This window comes from Seriola lalandi, unplaced genomic scaffold (genome assembly GCF_002814215.2).
Source record: "Seriola lalandi dorsalis isolate HSWRI2012SDOR001 ecotype SW California unplaced genomic scaffold, Sedor1 jcf7180002054570, whole genome shotgun sequence".
Taxonomy (NCBI): Eukaryota; Metazoa; Chordata; class Actinopteri; order Carangiformes; family Carangidae; genus Seriola; species Seriola lalandi.
The window spans coordinates 4262946-4283176 of NW_019525123.1; the positions used below are offsets into that span (position 1 = coordinate 4262946).

Here is a 20231-nt window from a genome sequence, read left to right on the forward strand (position 1 = left end):
AAATTTTCAGTTAACTTTATAAGAGATGCTGCTGACCCTGGGAACTCCTTGCACTTTTTGTTTTTGTTTGAACTTAAAACAAAGATAAGTGAAAGATTAACATTTCAGTTATATTGAAATTTTGGAAAACTTTATTTCCTGTAGAAAACTTTAGTGAGCTATTTATTTGTTTAAGTTTTCATTTAACTTTATAAGACATGCTGCTGAGCCTGGGAGCTCCCTGCATTTTTTGTTAGAATTTTAAAACAAAGATATCTATTGTCTAAGAAAAAAAAAACTTTAACATGTTGCAAATCTGAAAAGCTGTTAAATAAACATATGATTAAAGGCATTTGAACAAAGTTAAGAGGAATTTTTCCATTATTCAAAATTTTCACGCCAATATTTTCCCTTTTATTGCAAATAAATATCGGCTCCAAATATCGGTTATCGGCCTCCTTGACTACTAATAATCGGTATCGGTATCGGCCCTGAAAAAACCATATCGGTCGATCTCTAACAATAATGGTGTTTAACCAAAATTGCCTTCACAATTATAGAAAGACATGTACGCACTGGCAAAGAACCATACATCAGCACGCACACACAAGTACACGCAAATACCTGATGACCTAAATTATTTATCTTAGAGTTGCTCTCATACCTGAGTTAAAAAGCTAAGAATGAATGAGTCTAATTAGCCAATCAGAAACAGCTTTGCCCATTTCTGTCCAGTAACACCTGCTGAGTCACTGGTTGCCACTGGCGACTGTGGCCACCAGGGCGAGGAGGGAAATACGATACCCTCTGTCTCCCTAGGCAGACAGCTTTTAAGATGAAACTTGTGTTCGAAAATGGGATATCAGAGGGAAAACTGCTATCTATTCCTATCTAGTCCTATTGAAAAGATCACCTCACCACAATGCTAAAATGGTTGAAAAAGCAGCTCATATTAACCAAAGTACAGTGCTTTGAAAAATTTGATGCCAAAATGATGATTTTTTATAAGGTGAATATCCAAAGGTGGAGATGGTTTGTGTGTCTGCCAATATATGCATGTACATATATGTGTACAAAAATGGGTTCTAAACAAAATTGTCCTCAAGGTCATAGAAAGTCACAGTGCTGATTTGCCTTAAAGGTGCTCTCATTGTTGAGAGTAATAATGGTAAGAGTTAATGAATCTAATTAGTCAATAAGAATCAGCTTTTTCCATTTCTCCCTACTACATTAGTATTATGTGTGTGTGTGCGTGTGTGTGTGTGTGTGTGTGTGTGTGTGTGTGTGTGTGTGTGTCAAATGTCCTACACATCGCTCTGGCCTCAATCTGGATTAATAGGCAGGTCACCCTTTGTGTCAATCACGCCCTAAAACCACTCTACTTTATTGTCTATTTACTTTTAAATAGGACCATAATTTGAAAAATGAACATCATGATGTATTGAAGAAACTTCAAACTAGCAGTTCAGACCATAAACACATAACGAAAACGTTTACTGAGGTAATAAATCAAGTGAGAAGTAGGCCCATTTTCCCATAGACTTCAATACAATCACACTTCTTTTTGCAACCAGTGGAGTTGCACCCTGATGGTCATTCGATAGAATAAAAGTTTAAGGCACTTCCGCATTGGCTTCCTTTTCCAAACCATGTCCATTTTTATATACAGTTTATGTGTGCCGCGCATGGTCCCCTCATGGTTCTGATAGGAATTATCATTTTTTCAGAAATAGCAGTTGTTTGAGAGGCTCGCCGAGCCAAAATCTCACTCAGCTGTGTCAACTCTGTGTCTTCCAGCTAGACACAATTGTTCGAAACAGCTCTTTAAGAGGCTCTTTGATCTGTATGATGTTTATAAACACAGCTACACACACACACACACACATACTACTAACATAGTACGGAGAAATGGACAAAGCTGGTTTTTGGAGGCTCTATAGTAGACAGCTCTACTGCCACACACAACAATACACACACGCACATTGACAGACACACACCACACATAAGAGTCTTAAACAGGTAAGAGGTAACGCAGGTAATAAAAGTTTGATCTTAGAAGCTATTGTCTATATGGGGATGTAATGGTATAGCTTTATTGCAGATCAACTGTGTATACATGCAAATTTGGGCTTGATACCATCAGTGTGAGGTTATTTTGGCCAGTCGTGACAGCTACAATTGACTTTCGAGGGACACCTCCAGTGACTGAGGTCAGTGTAAGGATAAGTCTCTATGACATGAATGAAATTGAAAGTAACGTCCTTTGCACAGATTAAACATGAGGAGTGAAATACACGCACCAAGCAGCAGGCAGACTTAAAATTTCTTCAGGAATTTTCTTGTGTGTCTCTATCACCCTGCTGTGATTTCATTGTCTGTATCTAAAGAATTATTTTGGGAGAACTAATCATAAGCAGGACTTAAACCATGTTATTCTGCAACTGAAAAAGTCAAGTGTGTATTCAAATGAAAATGCCAAATAAATTTGAATTAATTTTCCCTGTGAATTTACAAGTAATTACATTATTCAATCAGTCTTGTGCCTTTCTCTCTACGACACATACATTCATTACAGTCTCTACCTTTCTCTCCAAAACTTTCCTCTTTAGCTTTCTCTGCTTAGGAAGCTAATGGTTATAAAAGACTAAAAGCAAAAATGTACCAATTACCACTAATATTTTAATCAATTAGAGACCATGTTAATGATTTCCAGAGCAAAAACATGCAGTATTCTCATTTTAAAAGGTTAAATGGAGGAATTAATTAAATTGTGTCAGTATATGGACAGTTTTTCTCTTCAATTTTATTCAAATGAAACAATTATTTGAACAATGTAAGAGCAAATGGCTCCATCAAACTTAATGTAAAGACATCTGAACCTGACCTTGGACTACTACATTATTCTATTAAAACCAATAACATTACTAAATTGGTGGCAGGGGAAACACACCGCAGTAACAATTTTGCGAGAGTTGATATGGATCAGTGTTTGCCAGTTGTTTAGTATCAATTAGATTAGAAAACAACAACAACAAATCTTATAGTAACCAATATTATTCAAGTGTAATTAAATGATTTCTTCTTGCATTTTATCATCATGTATATTGTCACAGGGACTAAAGATTTGGACAGTAAGCCGAACAATTTTTGAAGGGTTAAAGGGCTATTTGTAAATTTTGTTAGTTCTACATAGCCACTAGCATTAACAACTGTTTACTTACCAGTTTAAAGAAAGACAGTTCAGCATCACCCTTCATTCCTTTACTCACCAAGAGCTGTCTGTAGAGGTGGAAAGCAACACCAATGTAAACTCTTGTCTCTATCACCTCTTTTCCTCTACTGAAGTTAGCATGCTAACTATCTTGTCACGTTCTTATAGTAACTCACTATAGCCTCCAATCTGCACTGAAGATGTAGCACTGTTTAGAGGACAAATTATAATCCTTTGTTCTATATAGACGATGGCCGGAGCTCTTGTTAAGCGCCACCTGCTCCTGGCCCATGTTCTGTGGCTGAGAAAACTTACAAATAGCCCCCTTAAAGTTTACCCACATTTTTATGCAGACACGCTCTAAATCTCATTAATCAAGAGTATAAGCTCTCTTTCTACACCACCTAACTTTATAGTTATTGATATGCTGATAAATCTGCAGGAGTGTTTCAGAAAAGAACAAAACAAAACAAAAAACACACATGAGGAAAAACCATTTAAATCAGACTGATAAGATTTTTTGTCTGTGCCAATGCTTCAATTATCCTGGAATCTGCTGCCATGTGCCAGCCAGAACATCACAGTATGTTTGCCGGCAGCATTCCTTGTCATTCTTTCAACACTCTGGGAAAAACCCAGAGAGGTTCCAGAAGCCCCTCGCCTGAGACTGAGGGTAGTAGGGTTGCTATAGAAACCACTGAGCCAACCTGGAAGCTGAGGTAATCCGCTATACCAGATATAGAAGGCTGATGTCACATGTCTTCATACAGTACACACATAAATATACAATTACTGTATATCAGTACATGGGTGGTGTGTTTATACAGATATGGCCACAGAGAAAGAGCATCACACACATAATTATATTCGTAGACAGAGAAAGAAACAGTCACCAGCACACACACACACACACACACACACACAACACATGCATGCACGCACGCATGCACGCACGCACACACACACACAAAGTATAAAAGTCTCTCAAAGTGTCAGGTTAACTAGTGATCCCTAGTCCCTAGATGTGGTGATGCTACCAGTCAGTAAGCCTGACTGAGGCTCACTCATTACCACAACGTACTTTTCAAAGCCCCATGCAAACCTTTGAAGTGATCATCATTCTGCTACAGTATCTCTCACCCACACTCTCCTCCTTCTTCAGTCTTTCTTTCTCAAATACATACTAATAACAATTTGAGCCTAATTCTTTCACACACCACCAGACGCACCTTGGCCTAAGTTAGATAAATTATTATGTAAAATGATAGAAAAAGAAAACCAAACTGTTTCGACCAAACCGTTCTTCAGGCTTTCACCATCATCGTGTAAAAATGTATGACAACTTTAGAGCTAACATTTTAGATCCCGTTCCCACATGTAAAGCCTTACTTAAAATTTCATCTCATTATGTAGAATTGATAGTTTGTTGTTACAATTAATTGTCTCAAACAAATTAATAAGTCAAAATCACACATCAGTTCTTCACTTGGTTACCATGGACCAAGCCAATAAGCCATTATAGTATGTTACTGCTGAAAGGCAGAGGTGACTACAGGCTAACATTTGTGTTAAATCATTTCTAATTGATGCAACTGGCTACAGGCTCTTTACCCTAGTGTTACATCACTTGAACACAAGTGCTTGACTTGCATACTCGAAATGAGAACAACGGGAGAGACAGACCACAGTAAAATAGCTATGAGACAATAGAATTACAGCTGAAAATATGCTTCATGTTGCTCTTTACAAACATGGCAATTGAATTCAGTTGAATTGAATCCATTCAGTGACTTTGTCTTACAAATGGGGGGATGATTCACCACCAAATATAAGCCCTTGAAAAAGCCTTTATTAGTACTCACCAATGAGCTCCTTGTTTCTTATGTCCAGGGCCATATTTCTGAGAGCGGTAGCCACGGCACACACCACTTTGTCGTTGTCTATCCTCAGTAACTCCACCAGGATGGGAAGGCCTTTCTCCTTGCGGACAGCAGCCCGGATGTACACAGACCACTGACAGGGAGAAAGTAGGGGTAAGATTTCTAAACAGTAAAAAACAGGCCACAGTAGGGTTGTATTTACAGTTAAGGTCCTACAGATCCATTAAAAACACTTTGCAGTGTTCTTCACAACAGGAAGATTGTAGGAGTTGTAACTATAAACAGTTAATAGCTCAGACACAACTGGAAAAAAACAACCTAGGTTTTAATTTTCCACTCTTGTTCATCATTCCTAACAGCTGTGATACCATTTTATTTCTTGAATGAGATAATGGGGATGTGAGGCATCCACTTGAGAGAACAATTCATTTGTGTCCACAGAGCATGGCAAACAAATGAAGGGGCACTGCAACAATAGCAACACTATTTTCCTATTTGCTAGTGACACCATGCTTTTTTAGCTCACCTTACTATGGACACACTGTGGTCAAAGTGAGTTTCAGTCCATGCATTTTCTTCCTTCCACTGTTTTATTGTCATTGTGTTGACTATTTTTTTCTTTCTTTCTTTTAACCAGAGACTGGCTGTGAATTAAAGTGGAAAATGGGATGAGAGACAGATGAAGCATAATGGGTGAGGTCAAATGGGAGATGTTATATTCAGGGGTAATATGAGAGCAACTGAGGCATTACACTGACTCACAAGTGATATACTGCAAGATGGAGAATTATATGAACCAGAGAGAAAGGTTTGGAGCTTGGAGACCACTCTATCCTCCCTCAACAACTATCAAGGTACACTTAAATGGTCCACTCGACCTTAAACGGCTGAAGTGGTGCCGCCTTGTGGGTCAACAGTAGAAAACTGGGGAGGTGCTAAACATCACCCCAGAATGGATATCAGTCAGTGAAGTGGAAGCTGAATGTTTCTGTCAAAAGCATAATTTACCCTTCCAGGGTATGTTATGGTTAAAGCACAGTATTGTTTTTCTTAGAGACCAAAATGGACAAACTATGGTTCATATAATCATTTTAGGAAATAATTCACCCTTAGAGGGAAATTATCACATGTCTTAGCCAAGAGCTTAGTGAGCAGAGTGTGCCAGCAGTACGCCAACAGAGCTTCATTGGAAACTGTTAGCAGCCGTATTCTCAAAGCCAGGAGAGGGAGCTTGCTGAGAGGAGACACAACAAAGCACACACACGCACACACAGTGAGGCCCAAAATAGAAAATGTGATTTCCTGAAGACCACCTGCCCCCATCGTTTCCTCCTTCTCCTTTGTCTTCCTATGTAGCTCTCTCTCTTTTCACCTACCAATGGTATCCCTCATCATACCAAAATCAGATACACATAACTCCCTCACACGTCAACACAACATCCCTCTCAAAGTGTGGTTGCCTGTCTCATGATCCCTCCTGAGTTTGTTTTCATGTAAATTGCTGACTAATCATTTTTGAGCAAATAAACATTTCCATCAACATTCCTGTGTAGTTTATTCATATTTAGCAATGTTGGATACAGTGTTATGATTTCAAGATCATTCCAAGGTTATGCCCTCACAGTGTCTGCCTTTTACCCATATATACTCCTCCCTCAAGGCTAAAGCTGCCCTCACCATCACACTCTCCAATATAAATGCATGACTCATACATTATTACATTGCTGCTTCTATCAGTGGCTGTTGAACCCAGCTGTACTCCCTGGAGTGTTCAGACTTTGAGCCTTTACATCATTACAATATTTGCATTGCTACTGAACAATATTTTTGAACACATAAAAACATGGGCTTGTGCTCAAAATATTCCAAAGTCAGCAGGGTGGTATGGTGAGCAGATACATCATTAATCCAACTGATGATGATGCCACTGCACGGTGGCATTTAATTCAACCAGATAAGCCTTTAAATTTATATAAAACCTGAACTGAACTTTAACCAGATGATCCAGTCTAAAAAAATGCTTGTGAAAACACCTAACCTGCCATAAACCCATTTCAATGGATATTTGCCTGCCATGAAATTACATTTATTACTCTGAAAGGTTATTCAGATTCTGATTTGCATTTACCCATCCTGTAAAATTATCGTCTCTCACAGAAAATGTATCCATACCATATTATTTTTCTGTAAACACAAGACAAATCAGCATGATGTTTTGTGCTAAATCCGTTCCTGTGAATGGACCACATTTACTAAGGGTCAGGAACAGTGGCGGCTGCTGGTCTTATAAGGAGGGGAAGCTCATTTTCGGCCTACATCATAAAATGTGTCTGTTTATTTATATGTAAATTCGCAGAGTGACAGAAGAGAGTCGCCAAACACAACGCTAGTCATTTTTAACAAAGACAAAGTCGCTGAGGATCAGTAACGTCTCCAGATCAACTCCGATGCTTATACTTCAAGATCGCTGATTCGCTCATTTCGCTGTCAATCAAAAAGGGACTCAGCCTCAGACAGATCATCCAATCATCATGCAGAAGCCGAGCGTCCGGGCCAGCCCACTGCCCCGTAGACCCCAAGAGACGCTGAGCGTCCGATGGGCGGGACAATGCCCAGCATTTATCCAATGACCGTCTAGTTTCGCAGCAGTGGAACAACCCACTCTATGCTTCCCCATTGAAGTCAGTAGATGCTCGGCGTCTACAATGTGTAAAGCACTGTGGCGCTGTGGGGATGAATGAGAAGGAAGTCGTATCGGTTACCTGTGATAAGTAGCTGATTCTGAACAAAAGATGAACGTGTTCTAGTGCATATTTAGTCAATGAAATGTACACACAACAGTACATATTTGACCACTTATTTTGTTGACATTTTAGGGGAAGCTGAGCTTCCCTTGCAGTCTTAGAGCAATCGCCACTGGTCAGGAAGCAGAACACTTCTCAAGTATTGCTGCATTTAACTGTCTATGACTTAGTCATCAGATAGGTAGCCTACACAAATTAACACATAATTGCATGCAAACATTCATGTATATGTACAAACACACACACACACACAAGTAATTTGTCCTTCGTACAATGTGAATAAGCTGTTTTATCTGTGGAATACATTCCTTTCACAAAAAAATGGCCAATGCAATGCATATTAAAGCACAAAAAAATAAACCTAAAAGTAAAAAGTAAACCAAAGTAAGTCACACACTCTAAGTTCAAAACATCAGTGCCTGAGAAATAATTCATAATAGCACTTTGTAAATTTGCTTTGAATGAGGTTAACAGTATATTTTCATTATTATACTCCTGGCTTCTATGATATTTATGTTTCAGGTCTGTTCTTGGAATATGAGGAATGTTTCTTTCTTTCTTTCATTTTCTATGATCCCTTTTTGTTTTACATTTAACAACCTGCTTGGAACAATTGCACAATGAATTTGTTAAAACTTTTTTTCACTGTTTATTGCTTTGTAGGGTGACTTGCTCTAGACCCCTGTAAATCCCTTATAACAGGGTTGATTTTGGTCTTTACTTTTCAAATACAGTGGATTTTGCTCTTTTTTTGAGCATTACTGTGGTTCGGAAACAGGGAGGGAACGATGGGGAATAGAAGGGTGGGACATGGGAGGAGTGTTAAGATGGCCATTGGTTCTGTTATACGTTTTTTTCTCTGTTTCATTTTTTGCCTTTCTGTCCTTGCATTTTTTATTTGCAATTTTTTTATTCTGTTTTATTGTTTATCTTTGTTTCATCCCCTGTTAGAAGCACAGTGAGGCTTTGCTGCGTTTTCAGTTCTTACAGACCCTTTATACATCTGTATGAGTGGTAATCTCAATTTTATTAGCTTTAATAGCAAGGGACTAAATCATCCTGAGTGTGGCCTTTCCTCAAGAGGCCTGCATAATGCTGATCTGTGGCGTCTGGGCAATTGATGGTGAGGGCAGCTTTTTCATTCTCAGTTTGGGGCCAAGGCTAGGGGAACAGCTATTTTCACTGATGGGATTATACCATTTTAACCATCCAATACTATCTCAGATAAAAGCAGGCATTTTATTATTGTCTTGGGAAAACTCTTCAGCAAGGCTGTACCTCTGGCTAATTTGTATGCCCCTAAGTCGGATGATGTTTTAGTTTTTAACATTTGTTTCTCTCTGCTCCCTGATTTTATCTCTCACTTGTTAATTCTCTGAGGGGATTTCAACTGTTTTTGGATGGACCGCAACCATACTGACTGATGGATTGAATGACTGACTGACTGACTGACTGATGAAATTACACCATTGGTCAGCCGAATGCCACATGGCTAAGTGCTGAAGTTACACCACTGGTTTGCCGGCTGTGTCTGAAAAGCCAACCCCATTAAACTGGATTCATAAAAATATAAGCACTCATTCTTAAATATTTGTTGGTTATTTAATGTCTTTAATATCTTATACTCTGCAAAACCTTATAAATCTAAATGCCTTTTCTCTATGGACACAAAGAAGGCACTTGATTGAGGAGACTGGAGTTATCTTTTTATGGACTTCTGAAAGATTTAGTTTTGGTTCATGTTTTGTGTCTTTGATTGAATCAATATATATATCCCTTCAGCCTTTGTTATTATGAATGTTTGTTATTGCGATACGGGGGGGGGGGGGTATAAAGTTTCATTGTATGCTGATGACTTGCTTCTTTATCTCTCTAAGCCTGCCAATTCTCTGCTAACCACCCTAGAATCGTTGAAATTTTTCAGTCAATTTTACAGTTACAAACGGAGATGAAACTCTGTTTTACTGGACCAAGCAAAACAGCTCTTTGCCAAATGGTCATCATTCTCTCAGTGGGCGAATAAACTCTGTTAAGATAACACTTCTGTCTGAGTTTCTTTATCTTTTTCAGTGTCTTTCAATGTCTTTTCTTCAAGACCCTTGTTGCTCGTCCTACTGGATGCATTTTCATCTGGAACCTTAATGTCCAGCCTGGATCTCTATGGATGCTACTGCATGCAGCACTTGGCCTTGCCTCAGACATACCAAAAGGCCACCCAGTTATCAGTCATCCCTGTGAATTTGAACTCAGTTTCAGAAAAACATTTTTTTTAAGCTCCCTCTCTTCATAATCCCATTGCAGCCGTCCATTTCTTTGCTAACTCCACTCTTGATGGCTGATTCCAGTCTTGGCATAATAAGGGCTCAAAATGTTTTTAAAACCTCAATCAATAAATGTTTTGCATCTTTCGCTCAACTAACAGATAAATTTATTATACCCAGGACCCACTTTTTCAGCTAGCTACAAGTCAGATATTTTGTGTCCAGGAAAACCTGCCTCACAACCCTGTTGACATATTTCTGTCTTTAAACCCTACCCTAAAAGGATCGATCTCAGGTGTGTATTCTTTCATTTCAAACTTAAACTGCTCCCCCTTGTCGACTATCAGAACTAAACAGGACTTAGATTTTAACTTTTCAGATGACATTTGGGGTTGGAACAGGAAAAAGACCTTTATTTCTACTTGTATTTGTTTATTTGAGATTTGATAAATAAACATTGGAGAGAAAAAAAAAGAGAAATAAGAAGATAAACAGTTTGGAAAGCTTTTTAAATCAAGCTGTTACCTTCCAACTGCCTGCGGCCAGGTTCTGTAGAGCCCCAGCTGCTCCCTCCAGGGTGTCGGGATTTGAGCATTCAGACAGCAGGGTGAGGTAGGGCTTGACGATGGTGGGGTGCCACAGCATCTGAACCCCTTTGGGAGGCTCTGCCGTGTCTGGAAAAGGGCCCACACCATCCCACTGTGGGAGATAGGAGACAGATTGGGACAGACTTTTTATGTTAAATCCTTGTCATGATGAGATAGCTGAGTGAACATTGTAAACTCTTTTTCAATAATAACAATTTTTTGCATTTACACAGCTTTGTACTTCGCTTACAGAATAACACCAGGCTGAAAAGCATAGTTTCATAGGCTTATGTGTGATGTCACAATGTTCTGGATTAAACCTGTACATGACTGCAGAAAGGCGAAAACTTAAAGCACTGTAGGTCAGCTAAAACAAGGGGGTGAGCAGTTACTCTTAAAACCCTTTAAACACGTTTTGAAGGGGCAGAGAACACTGTTCATTCATTTTTCCTAGTCTTCCCATTTGCTTTTACCATATGATCTGATTCCACACTTGCTATATTCATGAAAGATATCTGTGGATAAGTATACTGTATATTCTCGTGTCTAAGTGCTTGTGTTATGTCACAATGATTGCATGTGTGTCTGACAACAAACTACTTCTCCACAATATACACTCCAACCTATTAAAATGTCAAAGACATTGAGAGAGTGTAAATCACTCCCTGTACACCTGTTATGTAAGAAAGTGGTGATGGAGAGGAAAGGACAAAGCATAAACAGAAAAGAGACGCATTTGAAAGAGAGACTATGAGACAATATTTCACTCCTACTTTTGCTTTGAGCAGGAAAGCTAAAGTGCCACACCCCACTTCTTCCTTTACCTCCATCCTCCCCCTCTCCTCCTGATGTTTGAACATGTTTATTGAGTGATATGCCCACACTGCTTTTATGTGAGCATGAACCCACAGCCATCTCTCTCTTCTCTTTTATTTCTACGTCTCTCCTCTCTTTTCTCTGCTGCTTGTCATTTATATCTTGCCCAACTTTTCTCACTTGTTGCTTCTTTCTCTCTTTTTTTGATTTGTTTCTCCCTTTCTTTCTTGTTTGCCTACCTCTCCATATACTCCTCTCTCCCTATTTACTTATTCTGTTTCCATCCTCCTCACTCCAGTTCTGATTTTTTCCTCTTCCCTATCGACCCTCTCGTTTTCGCTCTACTGCTTCCCCTCCTCTTTGCCTTGTCTCAAGGTAAACTAGGCTAGTGTGTGTCTTGAGAGAGGTGCTGTGGAATGTGTGCGCATGCGTGCATGATTTTATCTATACATAGATTCTCTGATCATAAAATCAAAGCATTCTTATAGTTTGAAGTCTGTAGAGGTACTACAACAAGGGGCATCAACTGCTTCTACTTTTGGTTGCCTAGAGACATCCTAAATACTAAATATGAATGTATAATTTTCATTAGCGTATCTAAAATTCTCTGAAAATTAAGTAGTAAATCAAACATGTTCAATTGTATTTGTTTCAGTATGAGAAACAATTTCATATGCAGCTTACAAGCTTTTTATTATAAAAAGGTGAATTCCATACTGTCCATTTGACTGATATATCTTTTTTTTCTATCCTGTATCTGCGTGGTTAAGAATTGTAAAACACTAAAACTGCTAAATTCTCAGAGCTTCAAGCTCTACATATTCTTCTATGGAAAAACTGATCTACTTGCTGGGTTACACCTGCTCTGTTTACCAATGCCAGGAAAGTAGTTATCTGGTGAGATAGCTGGATTAAAACACTGTTTCCCATTTACAACACTAGAAGCTCTTTAAAAAAAAAAGAAGAGGAAAAGGAATATATACACTCCAGACTTCATGTCTGTCACATGTGCTCAGTGTGAGCCTGCTCTCATCTGTGAAGAAAATAGGGTGCCAATGGCCGATCTGCCAATTCTGGTGTTCTCGGGCGAATGCCATTCGAGCTGCACGGTGCTATGTTAGCACAGGTACCATTAGAGGATGATGGGCCCTCATGCCACCCTCATGGAGTCCGTTTCTTATAGTTTGGTCAGAAACATGCACACCAGTAGCCTGGTGGAGGTCATTTTGTAGGGCTTTGGCAGTGCTCCTCCGGTTCCTCCTCGCACAAAAGAGCAGGTATTGGTCCTGTTGCTGGGTTGATGCCCTTCTACAGCTCTGTCCAGCTTTCCTCATGTAACGGCCGGTCTCCTGGTATCTCCTCCATGCTCTTGAGACTGTACTAGGAGACACAGCAAACCTTCTTGCGACTGCATGTATGGATGTGCCATCCTGCAGGAGCTGGACTTCCTGTGCAACCTGATTGGGCTGCAGGTTCTGCCTCATGCTACCAGTTGTGACAAGGATGCTGGCAAAACAGTCAGGAAGGATAATAAGGAGAGAACCCCCCTTTTTGGGGATTGTCTTGCTTTTGCCTCTCCATTGCACCTGTTGTCACTTTCATTTGCACCATAGCAGGTGAAATTGATCCACATTCACTTGTGCTTCCTAAATGGACAGATTGATATCCCTGAAGTTTAACTGACTTGGTGTTATACTGTCATGATTAAGTATTCCCTTAATTTTTTGAGCAGACATATAAGAGACTGCTGAATATCTACCAAAACTGAATTCCACTGAATATCCCTGATAGAAAGAAAATGTGTGTATGTCTTCCAGGTGATTGGGAGTATTTATGCTTGGCCTTGCTGTCTGAACCTAAATAATTACTACATTACAGTCTTACTGTTTGTTTTTCTCTCCTTGCCTATCCGTCTCTCTCTCTTGTCTGGTTTCTTCTCACATCATCTGCTTGTCTCTCTTTTTTTTACCACTACCCCTTACTCTCATATTTGTGGCAAATACCTCTGAGTTCAGTCTAGTTGCTATCTGTCTGTATAAAGCTATGCTTTACTGCCTATACCTCAATCCAGGCTTATATAGAGCATATATACAGTTAAGGCAAAAAGACAGGTGTTATCTGACATGAACCTGATGGGTTCTGACACATTACTTGGTTTCAGATCAGCTTCAAGTCCCTTTCTGGCTTGACCAGAGACAGGTTTGGTTATTTCCAAAAGTAATTCCATAACAATTTGTCAATTTCTTTCTTTTTCTTTCTGACTGTGCCAATGATCGTCCATGAATGTCATGCATTGCAAGTAAATACACAATGCCCAGTCGGGAGTGGATCGAATATATCACTTTGGGTCTCAATTATCAATTTGGATTGGGCCCATGGACAATTCTAACATACACACTCACAACCTAGTCTAAGAATGCTGCATGCTGGTCAGGTATGCATCTGACGTCATGAAAACATGAGGGGGGAAAGTCTACCTCTATCTTCACAGCCTGAAAAAAGCATGAAAGAATAGACAGCACGGAGGAGGGAGTAAAAAGAGAATCATGATGCTTTTATGAGAAAAGTTGGGGTTAAAAAGTGTTATGTGATTATCAAAAAAATTTGGCTTATGAGCCAATAAATTATAAATGAAGCCTTTTCAACACAGCTTTCGCAATACTCTGTGATCTGTGATTTTCATCCCTGTTTTCCATTATTTACCACACATGTCCCTGTTGAAGGCAAGGCTGCTTGAACCACTCATGCTTCATTCCTGTTTCATCATGATAGCTGACCTCTTTACTCTTTGCACCCATGTGTATATACACAGATGAGGGAAAATTAAAGTAAAAATTTGAATAAACAAGCGGAGAAACATAAAGAGTGCACATACAGCACATCCATACAGGGGATGAGGGGTCACTCAATGGTTTTCATATGAGATCTTGTGATATCACATACTGTGGTCTTCACATTCACCAAATCTCAACTGTATTGAGAGAGATTGTATCACACAGTACTCTCACTGTCATCTAAACACCAAATATTTTAGAACAATGGTGTTCATCCATCCAATAGAGTACCACACTTCACGAAAGCTGTTTTGGATGCATGTGGTGCCCCAACACTCATACATGTTGGTTTTTCAAAAAACAAAACTGGGTAAAAGTTTCGCCTGCTCCATCCACCCATCCATTCTCCTTCATCACCTGGTCAGCTCCCTTCTTTTTCTTCTTCTTCTTGCCCCAACAGCCCGAGCTTTCTCCATCACGACCGTTGGCATCACACAGCAGGCTATCCAGCTCCTCCAACCCCCCCTGCTGGCCCTGGGACGTCTCGGCAGCCAAGCGGTACGATAGGTTCCTCAGAATGCAAACACAGTTCTCTACAGTCTGGAGATGAAGTGAGATGGGAGAGATGAAAAATGAAATGAGGAAGGAGGAAGAGAGGGTGGGAAGAAGGAAGAGGAGATGAAATAAGAGATATAAATGAATAAAGCGTGAAAGCTGAGGCAGGAGATTTGTGTTTGATGCCATTTAATGAAACATCTCGCATGAAAACACAGCACAAAGTCAAAGTCAAAGCATGCTAATAAAAACACCCACTCTCACACTTTTACACTATGAGCCTTCCACCCCCACCCACGAGCCAGACAGATGGAGAGAGCGGAAGACAGAAAGAGAGAAAGAGGAGAGAAGAAAGATAATCTTATAGGTAATATGCTTTTGTATTTTGTTAGCTCTGACTTTCAAATGAGATTAGAAGAAACTCAGGTAAATGAGGAAAAATGACAAGCCCAATGTATCGTATCACACCCCATTAAACACCAAGTTTAGAGATGAACCCACCAGCCTGGGAACATACTGTATGAGTGTGTTTGTGCGTGTGTTTCTGAATGAGAGGAAACAGTTCTTACAGTGCATGTTGTCTATTCTTAAGTGTGTACTTGGATGTGCGCGCGTGTGTGTTTATTATCACTGAAAAGGGGGAGTCATCGAGTCAACGGAGTGGAAATTAACAAAGACGAATCATCAATCTCTCTGTCTGACTGTTAGTTTATACAAAAGCAACTAAGGAGTGTAATCGAAGAGCCTCGAGAGACGCAACAAACAAAACAATGTCTCACTCCAGTGAGCTGCAGTCATGTCTGAAATTATATTCACATGCTGTTATAGAATGATGTAGGAGAAGTTGCATTTTATTTACAATTTGCTGTGACATTTTGTATTTCGATCTGTTATTTCACACTTATTCCGTACCCTATTCTTTCCGCTTGCATGGTTTAAGGAATAAAAAGGTTCTTGATTTCAGTTTCAAAATGATTACATGGTACTTCTCCACAGGAAGGTCAGAGGTTGGTGTCACTTACAGAACAGCAGCCCCACAACTAGGAAGGGATTCAGGGTCTTTCTCAGGTACACAAAAAAACCCTCTGTATAATAATCTTCAAAAGATATTAATGACAGAAGACTGACATTTTGTTGCTGAAAGGTTTTGTCTGTATGCTGTATGCTGTTAAATAACAATATCAAATAATGTATTAAATGTCAGCATTATATTGGTTATGTATGTAAAATGATGTGCTTAGTCAATCATTTTAATTTATCTGTTGATTGCCTTTAAGTTGTGTGCTATTATATACAGTCTCTAAAACTTCCTTACAGAGTCATAGCAGTAATCTTTAAAATGTGTTCAATGGGACAATCAGCTATAAAACATTATTGTAACATTTCATATGGTGAATATTTCTCTGAACTTGTGCATTTCTGTCTGGACGTGTGAACATGAAAGGCAGAGAGGACAGAGCCAAGTCCTGAAAAATCCATAGAATGAGAGTGAGGGGAATTTTTGTGAGGCCAATAATGGAGACAAAACTGCTTATACAACTGCATTGGCACATGAGCTGGTCTATTATAATCCATTATAATATTATTTGAACAACCCAAGCTTGTGTTTCTTAGTAATTTTTTGCTTTCTTGTTCTAAGACACCAATGTTATAACTACACCTTTTTTAAAATATATGAATAAGTATTGGTGAAGTAGAGCTAATATATACAGTATTTATCATATATTGTTCAATCCTCAAGATCTACTTTCTAGTATTTTTAATGATGGATCACATCAGTCTGCCAACAGATGAGCAAACAGTGTAAGGAGGAGCATGTCTGGGCAAAGCAGATGAGCAAAAAAGAAGAAGAAAAGGCAAAAAGCCATACAGAATACAAAATGAGCATGTGGTTAATGTGATCACCACTGCAACTGTGACCACTTGCTGGTTCACCTGCCAATCAGTCTTTGTTACTGAGCACTCCTCTGGTGACTGCAGTCAGATGGTGGAGAGGGGCGGGCGGTTAAACAGTGATTAAGGATGGCCATTTAGAAAGGCTGGGAGACAGGGAGACCTTGAGAAGTCAGTCATCCATAACACTGTTAATGTAGTATTGACTGGCCCACACATAGTGTGTCATGAACACACATGCTGTATACACTGTACACCAACATGAACATGTCCTCACACAGAAAAACACAAAGTGAACATAAAGCCACTCAAGTTTGACTACTAGCAGAGCTAAATTGGCAGCAAGAAGTGCCACAACACTTTAAAATTGAGGGTTTAATTTGCCCTAAATAAAACATGAGCTGAAGTGAATTGAACGCTTCTTGAAAACTAAAATTCCTCTTTCTTGTGGCTGCTGTTGGCAGTGAGTGAGGTTGAGCCATTGTTTTTTTTTTCACCTTCTGTGCACTGAGAAGATTTTGAGTTTTTCTGTCTATAAAAGATGGAATGAGACACTTTCCTCTCTTGCAGCCTAACATGGTGATTTTGTATGAAAATACAAATTAACTGTGTGATAATTTTGCCTAGTGTGGTTTTAATAAAGCATGTAAAAGCATGAATGAATTTAGTCATCCACATTAAATAAACACTACCTGAAATGTTTAAAGCTTCTCTCTCTTTCTCTCTCTCTCTCTCTCTCTCTCTCTCTCTCTCACACACACACACACACACACCTTGCTGTCAATCTCACTGCTGCCCAGAGATGTCTGGATGACGTAGAGCAGAGCGTCTGTCAGGCCATCACACTCCCGCATCCTTCGTCTTGCCTCCTCACCTGCGGAGCTTACATTCCTGCAACACACACACAAAGATTACTGTCAGTGTGTGTGTGAGTGTTTATATGTGCGTAAGTATGTGCCTGTGTGTTTGCCAAATAAAAAAGAGAAAACAAATGGAGAAAGAAAGAGAGTTGGTGAGGAGGGAAGATAAGACAGAACAGATGAAAGAAAAAAGAAAGCTTGTTACGAGAGATGTAGAGAGACAGAGGAAGAGAGAGAGACATAGAGCAAGTGAGAGACAGATACTGGGAAACCTGGCAGCTCTCCCTAAACTAAACAATTGAAAAGGGAGCATTAAAATTCTGGATACATCTCAATCTATGCCCCGAAGGCTCGCTTCAATTTAAAGCACTTGACTTGAGTCCAAAAAAAGAAAAAAAAGAAAAAAGAAAAGGGAAAGGAAAAAAAAAAGCCACTTTAGTTGGTGCCTGAACTTCAGATCCAACACTCACACCAACGCTGCTTTGATAATTTGACAATATTGTTCCATTTATTATTAGTAGCTTTGCCAATATGATGCAAGGAAAAAATGAATAGAATTTTAATTGAACTAGAGTTACAGGTGGGTGGTGTTGAGTTGGATTTATTTGGGTTTCAACGTGTGGCTGTCTATGATACAGACATGCTCAGTACCAGACACTGACTCCTTTGTCTGTCTCAATAAAATAGATATGGCACTGGGATATACAGTATAGCACAAGCTAGACTGAATATTGTGTTTCCCTTATAAATCCCCTGTTGGAGCTCAGTCCATAATAACAACACTTTCAGTCTAATATACAGATGGTAACAAATTAAAGAAGAACCCTGAAAAAACCCAAAATGCTTGCCTTCTTAAAAGCTGATTAATCAGATGAATGCCAATAAATTTTAGGGAAGTAGCTGACCAATGGTTTTTCTCTTTGTAGTGTCTGGCATGGCATAATCCATGTTTCCATTTCTAATGTCAGCCTTATACTCAGCAACTCTCAATTTGAGACTGTGCTTAGTTTGGCCTACATACAGTGGGTACGGAAAGTATTCAGACCCCTTTAATTTTTTCACTCTTTGTTTCTTTGCAGCCATTTGCTAAAATCAAAAAAAGTTCATTTTATTTCTCATTAATGTACACAGCACCGCATCTTGACAGAAAAAAACAGAAATGTAGAAATTTTTTCAAATTTAAAAAGAAAAACTGAAATATCACATGGTCATAAGTATTCAGACCCTTTGCTCAGTATTGAGTAGAAGCACCCTTTTGAGCTAGTACAGCCATGAGTCTTATTGGGAATGATGCAACAAGTTTTTCACACCTGGATTTGGGGATCCTCTGCCATTCTTCCTTGCAGATCCTCTCCAGTTCTGTCAGGTTGGATGGTGAACGTTGGTGGACAGCCATTTTCAGGTCTCTCCAGAGATGCTCAATTGGGTTTAGGTCAGGCCTCTGGCTGGGCCAGTCAAGAATGGTCACAGAGTTGTTCCAAAGCCACTCCTTTATTATTTTAGCTGTGTGCTTAGGGTCATTTTCTTGTTGGAAGGTGAACCTTCGGCCCAGTCTGAGGTCCTGAGCACTCTGGAAGAGGTTTTCTTCCAGGATATCTCTGTACTTGGCTGCCTTCACCTTTCCTTCAATTGCAACCAGTCGTCCTGTCCCTGCAGCTGAAAAACACCCCCATAGCATGATGCTGCCACCACCATGTGTCACTGTTGGGATTGTATTGGGCAGGTGATGAGCAGTGCCTGGTTTTCTCCACACATACCGCTTAGAATTAACGCCAAAAAGTTCAATCTTGGTCTCATCAGACCAGAGAATCTTATTTCTCATAGTCTGGGAGTCCTTCATGTGTTTTTTGGCAAACTCTATGCAGGCTTTCATATGTCTTGCACTGAGGAGAGGCTTCCGTCGGGCCACTCTGCCGTACTGGTGGAGGGCTGCAGTGTTAGTTGACTTTGTTGAACTTTCTCCCATCTCCCTACTGCATCTCTGGAGCTAAGCCACAGTGATCTTTGGGTTCTTCTTTACCTCTCTCACCAAGGCTCTTCTCCCACGATAACTCAGTTTGGCTGGACGGCCAGCTCTAGGAAGAGTTCTGTTCGTCCCAAACTTCTTCCATTTAAGGATTATGGAGGGCACTGTGCTCTTAGGAACCTTGAGTGCTGCAGAAATTCTTTTGCAACCTTGGCCAGATCTGTGCCTTGCCACAATTCTGTCTCTGAGCTCCTTGGGCAATTCCTTCGACCTCATGATTCTCATTTGCTCTGACATGCGCTGCGAGCTTATATAGACAGGTGTGTGCCTTTCCTAATCAAGTCCAATCAGTTTAATTAAACACATTTGGACTCCAATGAAGGAGTAGAACCATCTCAAGGAGGATCAGAAGAAATGGACAGCATGTGAGTTAAATATGAGTGTCACAGCAAAGGGTCTGAATACTTATGACCATGTGATATTTCAGTTTTTCTTTTTTAATAAATTTGCAAAAATTTCTACATTTCTGTTTTTTTCTGTCAAGATGGGGTGCTGAGTGTACATTAATGAGAAATAAAAGCAGCTTTTTTGATTTTAGCAAATGGCTGCAATGAAACAAAGAGTGAAAGATTTAAAGGGGTCTGA

General features: G+C 39.6%; 1 protein-coding gene across 1 annotated transcript in view; it reads right to left on the minus strand.

Moving 5' to 3' along the window:
* Nucleotides 1-20231, minus strand: part of ctnnd2a (catenin (cadherin-associated protein), delta 2a) — a 280447-nt gene that overhangs the window by 31196 nt on the left and 229020 nt on the right. Inside the window, exons 16-19 of the mRNA XM_087176831.1 lie at nt 17534-17651; nt 14730-14912; nt 10661-10834; nt 5053-5203 (exon numbers count right to left, since the gene is read on the minus strand). Coding sequence (XP_087032957.1) covers nt 5053-5203; nt 10661-10834; nt 14730-14912; nt 17534-17651 — 626 coding nt within the window. The remainder of the gene's footprint in view (nt 1-5052; nt 5204-10660; nt 10835-14729; nt 14913-17533; nt 17652-20231) is intronic.